Consider the following 13,756-nt stretch of genomic DNA (forward strand, 5'->3'; position numbering starts at 1 on the left):
AAAAAACATTGGTTTAATCGGAATTTGCATACACAAAGTCTGTGTGGCCGTACCATACTGCCCCCTCTCATTGAAGCCACAGAGTTCAAGGCTGACCATGGTACTGCAGGCATTGTTAGCAGAAAACAGGATCCCCTATTATAGTGAATGGAAAAATTCACTATATTTACACAATCTTTGTGTAAATAAAAAAGTGGTTTGAAGATTATCATGGCACCAATAATTGCTTTTAATACACCAAATGTATGTCCCTGAACCTATTATTTTAAAATTGCAAACAGAAAGAGTTATAAGGATAATTTAGTTGCTAATCAATGAGAGGTGGCAGCACTGAGCTACCCAGCAACGTCACTTACTGGAGCTCAAACTGCACATGTTATGTCTCCATGAGATGCCATCTGAACCGACTTAATTTGGCTTCAATGCCTATTGAGTCTTCAGAAAGGAATGAATGGTGTCACGTGATCGATGGCTTTGACCATTCATATATACAGTCATTGGGTCCTACCCTTAAGAAAATCAGATTGGTGAGTATCAAACTTTCCCGACAGGCAAAACTGGTTGTAACAGAGACTTGTTGGATCAGGTTATAGGATCAGGTTATATGACGTCCTTTCAACAAGAACCAGTTTAAAAACTAAAAATGTACATAATGTTCCATATTTTGCCAGCTGGGTCACCTGTTTGGATGACTTACAATTCATGCATATCCAAAAGTGTGTTTAAAGTTGGGGCCACAAGATAAATATAATATATAGTGTCCCTTTATGTACTGTATAACTAGCCAAAATATGGTTTAGTTTACTTACCCACAGCATAAGCGTCGTTGCTAAAGATTCATCTTTTTTCCTTTGAGAGTTATCCTATGTTGTGGACATGCGGGAGGATGCATGTTGCAAGAGCCAAAAAGGGCAATCTTGGCAGATTTTTATTTACTTTATTTTAATTTTATTTCACCTTTATTTAACCAGGTAGGCTAGTTGAGAACAAGTTCTCATTTGCGACTGCGACCTGGCCAAGATAAAGCATAGCAGTGTGAACAGACAACAACACAGAGTTACACATGGAGTAAAATATAAGGGATGGGTCAGACAGAACTCTGCAGGCTATCTCTGCAGTAGATTGCAACTCTTCCCCCTTTGGCAGTTCTATCTTGACGGAAAGTGTTATAGTTGGGTATGGAAATCTCAGAATTTTTGGTGGCCTTCCTAAGCCAGGATTCAGACACAGCAAGGACATCAGGGTTGGCAGAGTGTGCTAAAGCAGTGAGTAAAACAAACTTAGGGAGGAGGCTTCTGATGTTGACATGCATGAAACCAAGGCTTTTTCGATCACAGAAGTCAACAAATGAGGGTGCCTGGGGACATGCAGGGCCTGGGTTTACCTCCACATCACCCGAGGAACAGAGGAGGAGTAGGATGAGGGTGCGGCTAAAGGCTATCAAAACTGGTCACCTAGAGCGTTGGGGACAAGGAATAAAAGGAGCAGATTTATGGGCGTGGTAGAATATATTCAGGGCATAATGTGCAGGCAGGGGTATGGTGGGTTGCGGGAACAGCGGAGGTAGGCCCAGGCACTGGGTGATGATAAGAGAGGTTGTATCTCTGTATCTATGCTGGTTATAATGGGTGAGGTCACTGCATGTGTGGGAGGTGGGACAAAGGAGGTATCAGAGGTGTGAGGAGTGGAACTAGGGCCTCCATTGTAAACTAAAACAATGATAACTAACCTGAACAACAGTATACAAGGCATATTGATATTTGAGAGAGACATACAGCAAGGCATAAAGTAATCGCAGGTGTTGATTGGGAGAGCTTGCTAAAACAACAGGTGAGACAACAACAGCTAGTCAGCTAACACAACAACAGCAGGTAAAATGGCGATGACTAGGTAGAGAGGGTCGGATTAACTACACACAGAGCCTGAGTTCGCGGCTGGGGCCAACAGATAAAACATAAATAAACAGAATGGAGTACCGGGATTAATGGACAGTCCAGCAGGCATCAGCTACGTAGCCAAGTGATCATAGTGTCCAGGGGGCAGCAGTCGATGGAACAGGGAAGCCGCCACTACGCTAGCACGCGAGCGACACAGCGTTTAAAGTTAGTAGCCCGCAGGTGGTAGGGGGGCCGTTGAAGGCACAGACCAGTCGTGGACGTGCGGCGGGGGGCCGTGTCGACAGAGAATCCAAGCCAGATGGTGAAAGAGGTGTTGTAGAATTTGGTTTGCTAGCAGGGAGATGTGCCTGGCTCACGGCTAACTGGTGCTAGCTTCGTGGCAGTGGCGTTAGCTAAGGTCCAGAGTTTACAGCAAGGATCCGGTGGAGTATTGGGCTCTAGCCGTGTATGAGTGGGGTTCGGATGAACAGCTGAGTAGGCTGGGAGGTGTGCCTCAGGGATAGCTTCGGTACTGGGTGCAAGCTAGCTGTGAAGATCAGAAGTCGTGGTCCAGGGATTTACGGCAGGAATCCGGCGTTGTTGTGTAGAGACAGTTCGATACTGGTAGACTGGCGAGTATTATCCAGGCTAAAAACAGGGCTGGCTGTGCAGAAGGTAAAAGCTGCTAGCTGTGGCTAACAATGACTAAACAGCTTGTAGCTAATTAGCTGGTTAGCTTCTGGAGGTTCTTGAATGTATTCTAAAATAAAAAATATAGCGATTCCGTATCACATTGGGTGAGGCAGGTTACCGGAAGGTATAATCGAATTAAAAATCGAAAAGAGATTGAAAATAAATATGGGTCCAGTGAGTGGTTTGGCTGGCTTGGGGACACGGCGATTCAGACAGTTAGCAGGCCTGTGCTAACAAGCTAACAGTTAGTAGGCCGGGGCTAAACAAGCTAGCAGTTAGCAGACCGGGGATAAACAAGCTAGCAGTTAGTAGACCGGGGCAGGCTAGCAGTTAGCAGGCCGGGTTAACAAGCAAGCAGATAGCAGGGGCTAGAAAGTTAGCCTTTGGGGGACGTCGCAATGGGGTTAAGTCTGTTTTTGCCTCTTCATGCGGTGACGTCGATAGACCGGTCGTGGAATTAGTAGGGTTCCAAGTAGCTCTCGGTAGCTAGCTGGCCTAGCTGGTTAGCATAATGGGCCTTCAGCGGGCGTCGCGCCTGAGGGGCCTGTTGGAGTCCTCGGGGAGATTATGCCGGTATTCCAGTCGGGGTTCCATGCCCCGTACCGGCTGTAGATTTGAGAAAAATGAAAAATGAAACTCATTAAAATGAGTTTTAATGACTCCAACCTAAGAGTTTGTAAACTCCCGTCTTCAACTGTATCTGCCAATAACAGCTAGTTTTCAGGTTACATATCCCTCCCATTAGGCCCCGCCACATTCTAAAATGTAGAATGTGGAGGGGCCTGGAGTATCCTTTAGGGGTTCTTCATGATGAAACTGTGGGGGAACCCTTAAAATGTTCTTCGAATAACCTTTTGTGGGAACCCCTATAAGTTCTTCGAAGAACCCCTTATAACGGTTCCTCAAAGAACCTTTTGGGGTTCATTTTATAAACTCCCTGTCCCTCCTTTATAAAACATATTTAAATAATAACAATAACAATATTGATTTCAATAATTCATTGTTTATTTAGTGCCACCACAAATGTGAATTAATATTTACAAAACAATATCCCAAACAAAACACATTACAAAATTGCAACATTTCTGCAGACATGTCAGACCATAATAAATAATAAATGTACTTTGTATAGTGCTTTTCATGACATTTATAAAAAAGAATGATGTACAATAAAAACAACATGCATAAAAAATGTATCATAGGTAAACTAACAATATTGGAGACTTGATGCTAAATACAGATTTTTTTTTTTTGTTTGTGTGTGTGTGTGTGTGTGTGTGTGTGTGTGTGTGTGTGTGTGTGTGTGTGTGTGTGTGTGTGTGTGTGTGTGTGTGTGTGTGTGTGTGTGTGTGTGTGTGTGTGTGTGTCCAACAACCACTTAGTTATGTTAGGAAGTTTGCCATCTTTATTCCCAAAACATAGTAATTTAAGAACATAAGTGTTTCTCTGACATTTTTGGGAAATTTAACAGAAAATAAAAAATCCAGCCCTAGCAGAGCCCCAAGTCCCATGGGAACGTCCTCTAGGGCATGTATGTTCGCCCCATCAAAGGCCAGCGGGATTTCACTCTCATGGTGAAATGGATTTCCGCCCATGTGCAATAAAGGAGTGGGGAACGGTGAAATCTGTGTCAACAAAAGTAAGAAAAGATGAATACACATGTTCAGCTGTAGTTTTATATAAGCATGCACACTTATGTTTATGAAGAGACAGATTATTTGTGCATAGTCATACCTTGTCACGGACGTAAGGCCACTTGGGTCATCATTGAAGAGGTAGGGCAAGAGCAGGATCGCTGCTGTGGTCTTGAGTCCTAGTAAAGTAAAGCAATGATCTTACTACACATGCTAATTTTATTACAAAATACATTAGAGAAATGGAAGGAATAAGACCAAATACCGCTTCTGTATTGTCCTTCAGGGACTGTTAAAATAGCAGGATCAAATCAAATCAAATTTATTTATATAGCCCTTCCTACATCAGCGGATATCTCAAAGTGCTGTACAGAAACCCAGCCTAAAACCCCAAACAGCAACCAATGCAGGTGTAGAAGCACGGTGGCTATGAAAAACTCCCTAGAAAGGCCAAAACCTAGGAAGAAACCTAGAGAGGAAAAAGGCTATGAGAGGTGGCCAGTCCTCTTCTGGCTGTGCCGGGTGGAGATTATAACAGAACATGGCCAAGATGTTCAAATGTTCATAAATGACCAGCATGGTCAAATAATAATAATCACAGTAGTTGTTGAGGGTACAGCAAGTCAGCACCTCAGGAGTAAATGTCAGTTGGCTTTTCATAGCCGATCATTAAGAGTATCTCTACCACTCCTGCTGTCTTTAGAGAGTTGAAAACAGCAGGTCTGGGACAGGTAGCACGTCCGGTGAACAGGTCAGGATTCCATAGCCGCAGGCAGAACAGTTGAAAGTGGAGCAGCAGCACGGCCAGGTGGACTGGGGACAGCAAGGAGTCATCATGCCAGGTAGTCCTGAGGCATGGTCCTTGTGCTCAGGTTCTCAGAGAGAGAGAAAGAAAGAGAGAAAGAGAGAATTAGAGAGAGCATACTTAAATTCACACAGGACACCGGATAAGACAGGAGAAGTACTCCAGATATAACAAACTAACCCTAGGCACCCGACACATAAACTACTGCAGCATAAATACTGGAGGCTGAGACAGGATGGGTCAGGAGACACTGTGGCCCCATCTGATGATACCCCGGGACAGGGCCAAACAGGCGGGATATAGCCCCACCCACTTTGCCAAAGCACAGCCCCCACACCACTAGAGGGATATATCTTCAACCACCAACTTACCATCCTGAGACAAGGCAGAGTATAGCCCACAAAGGATGATATCCTCACCCCTGCCTCGCAGGTTCAAATATCAAAATAAACTCTGAACCAATGACATTAATTTGGGGACAGGCCGAAAAAGCATTAAACATGTATGGCAATTTAGCCAGCTAGCTTGCTGTTGCTAGCTAATTTGTCCTGGGATATCTAATTTGTCCTGATTTGTTATTTTACCTGAAATGCACAAGGACCTCTACTCTGACAATTAATCCACACACAAAACGGCCAACCGAATTGTTTCTAGTCATCTCTCCTCATTCCAGGCTATTTCATTGTTTAATTTATATGGTGATCGCATCTAAACTTTCATTGTATTGCCACGACTACCGGCAAAACATTTTGTCTTTCAATCACCCACGTGGGTATAACCAATGAGGAAATGGCACGTGGGTACCTGCTTCTATAAACCGATGAGGAGATGGGAGAGGCAGGACTTGCAGCCGGATCTGCGTCAGAAATAGGAAGGAGTTTTATTTTAGCCCTTGGCATCGCTGTTGCTCGTTGGTGTGCGCAAGCAGTGTGGGCGCAATATTTGAATAACATGGATTTCTAAATGTATTTTGTGTCGCTCGCGCACGCGACGTGTCCGGTCTGGTCAGCATGTTAGAGTGTTTGAGAAACAGATGCCTCACAAGTCCTCAACTGGCAGCTTCATGAAAAAGTACCCGTTAAAACGCCAGTCTCAACATCAACAAGTGAAGAGGCGACTCCTATCTGGTTGCTGATAATGGGCCTCTGTACGACCTATGTAGATATTCCATTAAAACATCTGCTATTTACAGCTACAATAGTAATTTACAACATTAACAATGTCTACACTGTATTTCTGATCAATTTGATGTTATTTTAATGGACAATTTTTTTTGCTTTTCTTTCAAAAACAAGTACATTTCTAAGTGACCCCAAAGTTTTGAACGCTAGTGTATATATTAAATAAATATTGAAAGATAAATGGCATCGACATACAATTTAATGCAAAATAAAACATATTGGAGAAAGCACTCGCCAATACAGTATTGCCATACAGTAAAAGTACTGCCATACAGGCCTAATATCAGATTTAAAGCGATCTTTGTACACATTGTTCAATATTTTATACATGTAACATTTCCAAAATGGGATAGTATTGTACATGTAATGTTATGCCCCCTTGTGAGTTAATAGTATTGCATGCTGTAGCAGGCTATATAAAGAGGAAGCCCTCCATTGACCGATTCAGTTCGTTGTAAAATCTCGTCTGGACAGGTCACCGTCGTTAGTTAGTTAATGTTACTGAGTTGATTAGCCAGCTAACTTAGCTAGCTAACGTCAACGAAGCTAACATTAGCTAGTTCATTCTCACAAAAGTGAGAACTGCTCTAGATTGGAATTTACGTTAATGAGTGTAAAGCCATGTTGGCTTTACGGAAACAATATACAATATATGGGACAGAATATAGTTCAGGAAATATGGGGGTTCCTCGATGAACCCCACCTCCTAAGAAGTTCTTTGAAGAACTGTTTGGGGCTGTTTTTCATTGCGAAGAACCCTAAGGTTCTTTGGGGATCTTTGAGGATTTTAGAAGAACTCCAGTTGAACCCATCATTTTTTGAGCGCAGTTAGGTCAATCAAGGACCACTCCCAGACAGTCCAAGCAAAAATCTTGCTTGCGAAATAGTTTTTTGGGGTGTTTTTTGTTTGTTGTTGAGCATTTTAATGAAATTTGTTACCCAGAAATGATTTGATATTGAGATAAAAACGTCTGAATGCCATGTGTGCCCCTGACATTTGGAAAGGTAAAACCAAATTCATGCATGTTATTTTGAGTTTGTTTATTTTTTTTTTTGCATAAATAACATATTGGTTTACAATTGTGATTAAATAGAATCATTGATGCTGAATTAAGTTTATTGCAAGTCATTGCATGTGGTTTTAGTCCTATAATTTTCAGAATAGTTAAGAGTTCACGCTAGGAGTCATGGAGGATGATGCCTGGTAATAGCAATGTTACATTGAATTCGCCCCCCAAAAAGTTTCATCTAATTAGGTGTGTGTGTGTGTGTGTGTGTGTGTGTGTAGAAGCCTCTGTGATCTCATTAGTTCATCTCTGCCATAGCCCATATTAATTATTAACATCCTTGAAATACAAAAAAATGTCAATTTTGAGGGGAAAGGGATTAAAGACCTTTGGCTTTGTACATACTCAAGTTGTACAACTGATGTACAACACGTCTGGCACAACTGTTGTGATACAACAGAGTTTGTCTGATCTAATTACACAAGTGTTGTGGAGACACTGCACAATGGTTGTGTAAACATTTTGTGTGTAGACAAACTCTCCGTTGTATCACAAAAATATCAGTTGTACCTCAGTTGTTCAACCCGAGTGTGTATGGGGTCTTTGTGGGTGGGGAGAAGCTGCGTATCCTCATACCTCTAATCCCTATCACCTCAAAGATACAAACCTCAGAGTTAAGGACTGACTGGTCTACCAAATGTTGTTGTTGAACTACGACATTTATTAAACACAAAAAAATGGTCTTCTGTAGGCTAGATAAATGTAGATAAGGTCTTACTGTATGATCAAGATGGGACCCCTTTAAGTTGTCTTCAGTGTCACTTACGAGTGGGAATAGGGGAAAGAAGTCCTAAGCATGACTTTAGAAGGAAGTATCCCTGTTGTGTTTAAAACATTTAATGATTGTAAGCCAAGTAAAACTATATGCGGTTTTGAATAGAAATAAGAAATGTGAAATTGATGTGAATATGGATGAAGCAAATCCTTGATGGTGTTTCTGTTGTATTTTTTTAATACCATTCATTGTTATACAGTGGTGATTTAGAGGCGCTAACAATTTTAGCACTTTCTCTGTCAATCTAGTAGCAGAGCTTTCATAGGCTGGGCCAGAAGCTGGGGGTGGAGCCAAGCTTTGGGGGTTGTTCAGTTTGCATGTAATGCAGGACAGTTCTTCAATTAGCATGGGACATGTCTCAAGAGGGGATGAGAGGGAGAGGGTCTCATGCTTATCCTGCCCCCTTTCCTGCAGTGGCGCTGCACAGCTGAGAGAGAGAGAGTTAAGAGAGGCAGCTGAGAGAAAGAGAGTTAGAGAGGGAGGGAGAGAACGAGAGAGGGGTTGGTTAAAAAAAACATTCAACCAGAGGCTTTCTCTTCATTAGTCCCTTTATCCAACTGGAATAAATTGCTTGCAGGACACATGTGGTTGCTGCATCTTTGTGTGTGTGAATGTTGTTATTTTCTTTCTTCACCGCTATACGTCTGTCCTCGGTCTCTCACTCGCTCTCTCTACCCCTCCCATCATCTCAGTCACCCAGACACAGACACACGCACAATCTCGCGCAGTGGGCAGGCACGCGCGCGCACACACACACTCTTTCTTGAGGTTCTGGGAGCAGCGGCAGCTGCGGTGGTTGGCGTTGAAATACATTGGCCGTTGACTGGAGTTAGCTGCAGCTCTGTTGGTTGAATGAATGGATGATATAACGAGCCTTTTAGGATTGGATTCTCGTATTGGATTTTCACGAGAGAGGAGGATATCTATTCTGGGCTTTGTTTTATTTATATGCGCTCCATTCTATGCGCCTTTTTTTCTCTCCCCACCCTTTCCAGGTGTGGTGTCGTCGAGGACGAGCGGGTCTGGCGCGGTGGATTTGGCCTCCGCTACACTCTGCAATCTGTAGAGTTTTTCAGTGGAGGTCAGGGTAAAGGGCGCTATTATTTCTCTTTTTTTTCCTCAAAGGGGGGCTCTTTTGTTTTCCGCCTATAGCTCCCATGGTGAATTGAGCTATTGTCGGAGAACAGCCTCTACAGCTAAACTGCCGATTCTCTACCCATCTATTCCCTCTCCACCCCCTCCCCCAATTCCCCTCCACCCCTCCCCCAATTCCCCTCCACCCCAAACAAACTACATTCACCTGAACCAACCCCTCCAACCTTACTTTCCCACACCTCCATCTCTCCTCGCTATCCTCCCTCCTTGCTTCCCATGCCCCATTTTCTTCATCCTTACCCCTGCCACCCCCTCCCCTTCCGCAGCATAGCGGCTACGTAATGCGCCTCCCGACGCATGCGAACAGGGATGCTACAAATGGTGGTTCGGACTGATCGCTGACATAAAAAAAGGGTGATGCCTGGCGCAACCACCACCGCCGCAATGGATCAGCCCGGGAAAACGCAGCAGATGCCAATCCACCGCAGTCTGGATTGAGAGGCGGCTGTAGTAGCTTGCCTGTGGATGTGAATGACTAAACGTGCGTGTGTGTGTATGCAAGCGTGCACGCTGGTCCTCCGTCATGTCTCTCGCCTGATCCATTGCACGGGGCGACCCTGCTGATGTGGGGGAGGCACTAAGCCTCAGGTTGGCCTCCCCCCGAACCCAGTAGTAGCCCCCGTAGCAGGCCGCTTGCCCCTGGGGTCGCTATGAAGAATACCCGCAGCACCAACCTGCGGCGGGCCTGGCCCAGTTCGGACCTGTCCGAGCGGCTGCCGGAGCGCACCCGCTCCCGGAGCGAGAAGGACTTCCGTCTCCAGCAGAAACACCACCACACTCCCCCTCCTCCACCCCACATCTCACCAGGCCCCCCCCAGGGCTACCAAATGCCAGGTGAGCCTGACAGCAACCCCCACCCACCACAACCACTACCATCCCTAACTCACCATTTTCTCCGATGTTGGCAAGCGTGTGTAAAGTTGTACGTGAGGGTTAGTAACGTCTTGGTTTCTTCCAAGACAACATGATACCAAGTCAACTAGGGGGTATCTATTGATATGGAATATGTGAGAACAAAGGGTAGTTTGTGAGTGTCTGTGTTCTGTAATGTGATTTTTAAAATGTATTTTTAAGTTGAAGTAACATAGTTAAAGGGTAAAGACAATATTGGAATTGAATAGTCCCAGGCAAGGATATTGCATCATGGCGGTTGATTATTTATAAATTAGAACGTTAATATTAGTATTTAGTACAACCAAGGGCTGAAAAGGGAAGCAGTGGGATGTTGTTGGAGCTAAATCTTTGAACCCCCTCTCATCACAGGTTTTTCTTTCCCCTTGATTCATGGGTTGTGCCGTAAGGGATCTGCATATCCATATGTCATGCATGTTTCTGTGAGATGCTTGTCCATCTAGTATTGTTGTGTGAAGTGTCAGATAGGACTGTGATTTGGGGTATAAGTGAAAATGTAGTTTATGGTGTCTGTTTTTAATGACACCGTGGTACATTTTAAAGGGACATTTCAGCTAAATTGCATATTTAGATGTTTTGTTTCCTTACCTTAAAAGCAGTCTATGTACAAGGATTTACGATCCACACGTTGCTTTTGTTTATCCTCCCCCGTTTAGCATATTTTAAATTTAATATAGAAGTCATCCCAAAGTAATTTAAAACCAAGTCATTGTTGTGCAATACAATTCATTTTTGAGATGTTTTGGCATGAAATATAAAATATTCTAAACAGGGAGTTTGATTTTCATTGGCGTGACTTGTTTAAGTTGTAATGTTTCATAACAGACTAACTAACTACATGATCTCCTTGCTTGACAAGCTAGCTAATTTATTAGCCAACATCAGCGACCTATACTGAACAAAAATAAAAACGCAACATGTGAAGTGTTGGTCCAATGTTTCATGAGCTGAAATAAAAGATCCCAGAAATGTTCCAAAAAGCTTATTTCTCTCAAATGTTGTGCACAAATGTGTTTACATCCCTGTTAGTGAGCATCTCTCATTTGCCAAGATAATCCATGCACCTAACAGGTGTAGAATATCAAAAGGCTGATTAAACGACATGATCATTACATAGGTGCACCTTGTGCTGGGGACAATAAAAGGCCACTCTAAAATGTGCAGTTTTGTCACACAACACAATGCCACAGATGTCTCAAGTTTTGAGGAAGTGTGCAATTGGCATGCTGACTGCATGAATGTCCACCAGAGCTGTTGCCAGAGAATTGAATGCTCATTTCTCTACCATAAGCTGCCTCTAATGTTGTTTTAGAGAATTTGGCAGTACGTCCAAACAGCCCCACAACCGCAGACCACATGTAATCACGCCAGCCCAAGAACTCCACATCCGGCTTCTTCACCAGCGGGATCGTCTAAGAGCAGCCACCTGGACAGTTGATGAAACTGTGGGTTTCTACAATCAAATAATTTCTGCAGGGATTTCTAAGGGAAGCTCATCTGCGTGTTCATCGTCCTTACCAGAGTCTTGACCTGGCTGCAGTTTGGCATCGTAACCGACTTCAGTGGGCAAATGTTCACCTTCGATGGCCACTGGCACGTTGCAGATGAATCAAGGATGAATCCCGGTTTCAACTATGCTGGGGAGATGGCAGACAGGATGTATGGCATTGTGTGGGCGAGCAGTTCGCTGATATCAACGTTGTGAACAGAGTGCCCCGTGTTGCTGTGGGATTATGGTATGAGCAGGCATGAACTATGAACTACGAACAACAAACAAAATAGCATTTTATCAATGTCAGTTTGAATGCACAGATACCGTGACGAGATCCTGAGGCCCATTGTCATGCCAATCATCCGCCGCCATCACATGTTTCAACATGATAATTTATGGCCTAATGTCGTAAGGATCTGTACACAATTCCTGGAAGCTGAAAATGTCCCACTTTTCCATGGCCTGCATACTCCCCAGACATGTCATCCATTGAACATGTTTGGGATGCTCTGGATTAATGACAACTGGAACCTGTATGAATACTTCGCTCCTACCGTCCTTGAAGTAAATGATTACAGCCCCGTAGCACTCACGTTGGTAACCATGAAGTGCTTTGAAAGGCTGGTCATGGCTCACATCAACAGCATCCTCCCGGATACCCTAGACCACTTCAATTCGCATACCGCCCCTTAACAACTTCTACCCCCAAGCCATAAGACTGCTGAACAATTAATCAAATGGCCACTCCACAACTCCCGTACGGGCTCGGGAGAGACGAAGGTTAAGAGCCATGCATCCCCCGAAACACAACCGTCTGGCCCTGCTGCTTTGTGAATGTTGACCTGTTTAAAGGTCTTGCTCACATCGGCTACCGAGAGCGCTATCACACAGTCGTACAGAACAGCTAGTGCTCTCGTGCATGCTTCAGTGTTGCTGGCCTCGAAGTGAGCATTAAATGCATTTAGCTTGTCTGGTAGGCCTGCGTCACTGGGCAGCTCGTGTCTGGGTTTCCCTTTTGTAATCCGCTTCTGGATGAGCATTTTCTTGTTTGCTTATGGCCTTATAGAGTTGTTTGAGTGCGGTCGTAGTTCCAGCATCGGTTTGTGGTGGTAAATAGACGGCTACGAACAATATAGATGAGACCTCTCTTGGTAGATGTGGTCTACAGCTTATCATAAGGTACTAGGCTAGCTTTGGTGTACCAAGACATTTCTAAGTGACCCCAAACTTTTGAACGGTAGTGTACATATTTAGCACATGTTATTGTGGGAAATGAGTAAAACAGTATGTAACATTATTAAAGTGACTAGTGGTCCATGTCTATGTACATAGGGCAGCAGGCTCTAAGGTACAGGGTTAAGTAGACGGCTAGTAATATCATGTTATGCTATGGATGGTTTTGGGGGAATTATGTAGCATATCAATCCATACATTTTAACACAAGTTCTCAGCCATAAACAAGCATCGCGGACTGCAGCAACTGCTTGACCCCCTGCATTTCGCCACCCTCCACAGATGGGCCCCTAGTGGTCAAAGCATACCTTTCTATGGTTGCGTTTCAATACCCCTCTCCATAAGTGTGCACTTCTACACTCCCCATCATGAATCTAAAAGCATTGGACTGGTGAAGGAATAGGCTGGATAGAGTTCCACTATTGTTCTCACACCAGACCACTCCTTTTTAAATCATTGAGGAGACACTTAAGATGGGGACACTTAAGATGAGGCAAGGTACTTTAGATGGCCATGCTGGGTATAACACATAGAGGCCATAAAATAACAACAATCTGAAACTATTCGATGATAAATATTAAAATACATTGCCCTCAAAGTATTCACACCCCTTCACTTTTTTTCACATTTAGTTGTGTTACAGCCTGAATTTGAAATCGATTAAATTGAGATTGTGTGTCACTAACCTACACACTATACCCCATAATGTCAAAGTGCAATTATGTTTTAAAATGTTTTTATAAATCCATTCAAAATGAAAAGCTGAAATGTCTTGAGTGAATAAGTATTCAACCCCTTTGTTATGGAAAGCCTAAAAGTTCAGGAGTACAAATTTACTTAACATGTCACATATTAAGTTGCATGGACTTACTCTGTGTGCAATAATTGTATTTAAACAGAATAGAGCTAAGCATAGGCAAAATCCTAAAGGA

General features: G+C 43.6%; 1 protein-coding gene across 1 annotated transcript in view; it reads left to right on the forward strand.

The window, feature by feature from the left end:
* The first annotated feature begins 8,772 nt into the window (after positions 1-8,772).
* Positions 8,773-13,756, forward strand: part of LOC112261438 (storkhead-box protein 2) — a 39,845-nt gene continuing 34,861 nt past the window's right edge. Inside the window, exon 1 of the mRNA XM_024436759.2 lies at positions 8,773-10,021. Within this exon, the coding sequence (XP_024292527.2) occupies positions 9,838-10,021 (184 nt within the window). The 5' untranslated portion in view covers positions 8,773-9,837. The remainder of the gene's footprint in view (positions 10,022-13,756) is intronic.

The sequence above is a fragment of the Oncorhynchus tshawytscha genome, linkage group LG11 (assembly GCF_018296145.1).
Source record: "Oncorhynchus tshawytscha isolate Ot180627B linkage group LG11, Otsh_v2.0, whole genome shotgun sequence".
In the NCBI taxonomy this organism is placed as follows: Eukaryota; Metazoa; Chordata; class Actinopteri; order Salmoniformes; family Salmonidae; genus Oncorhynchus; species Oncorhynchus tshawytscha.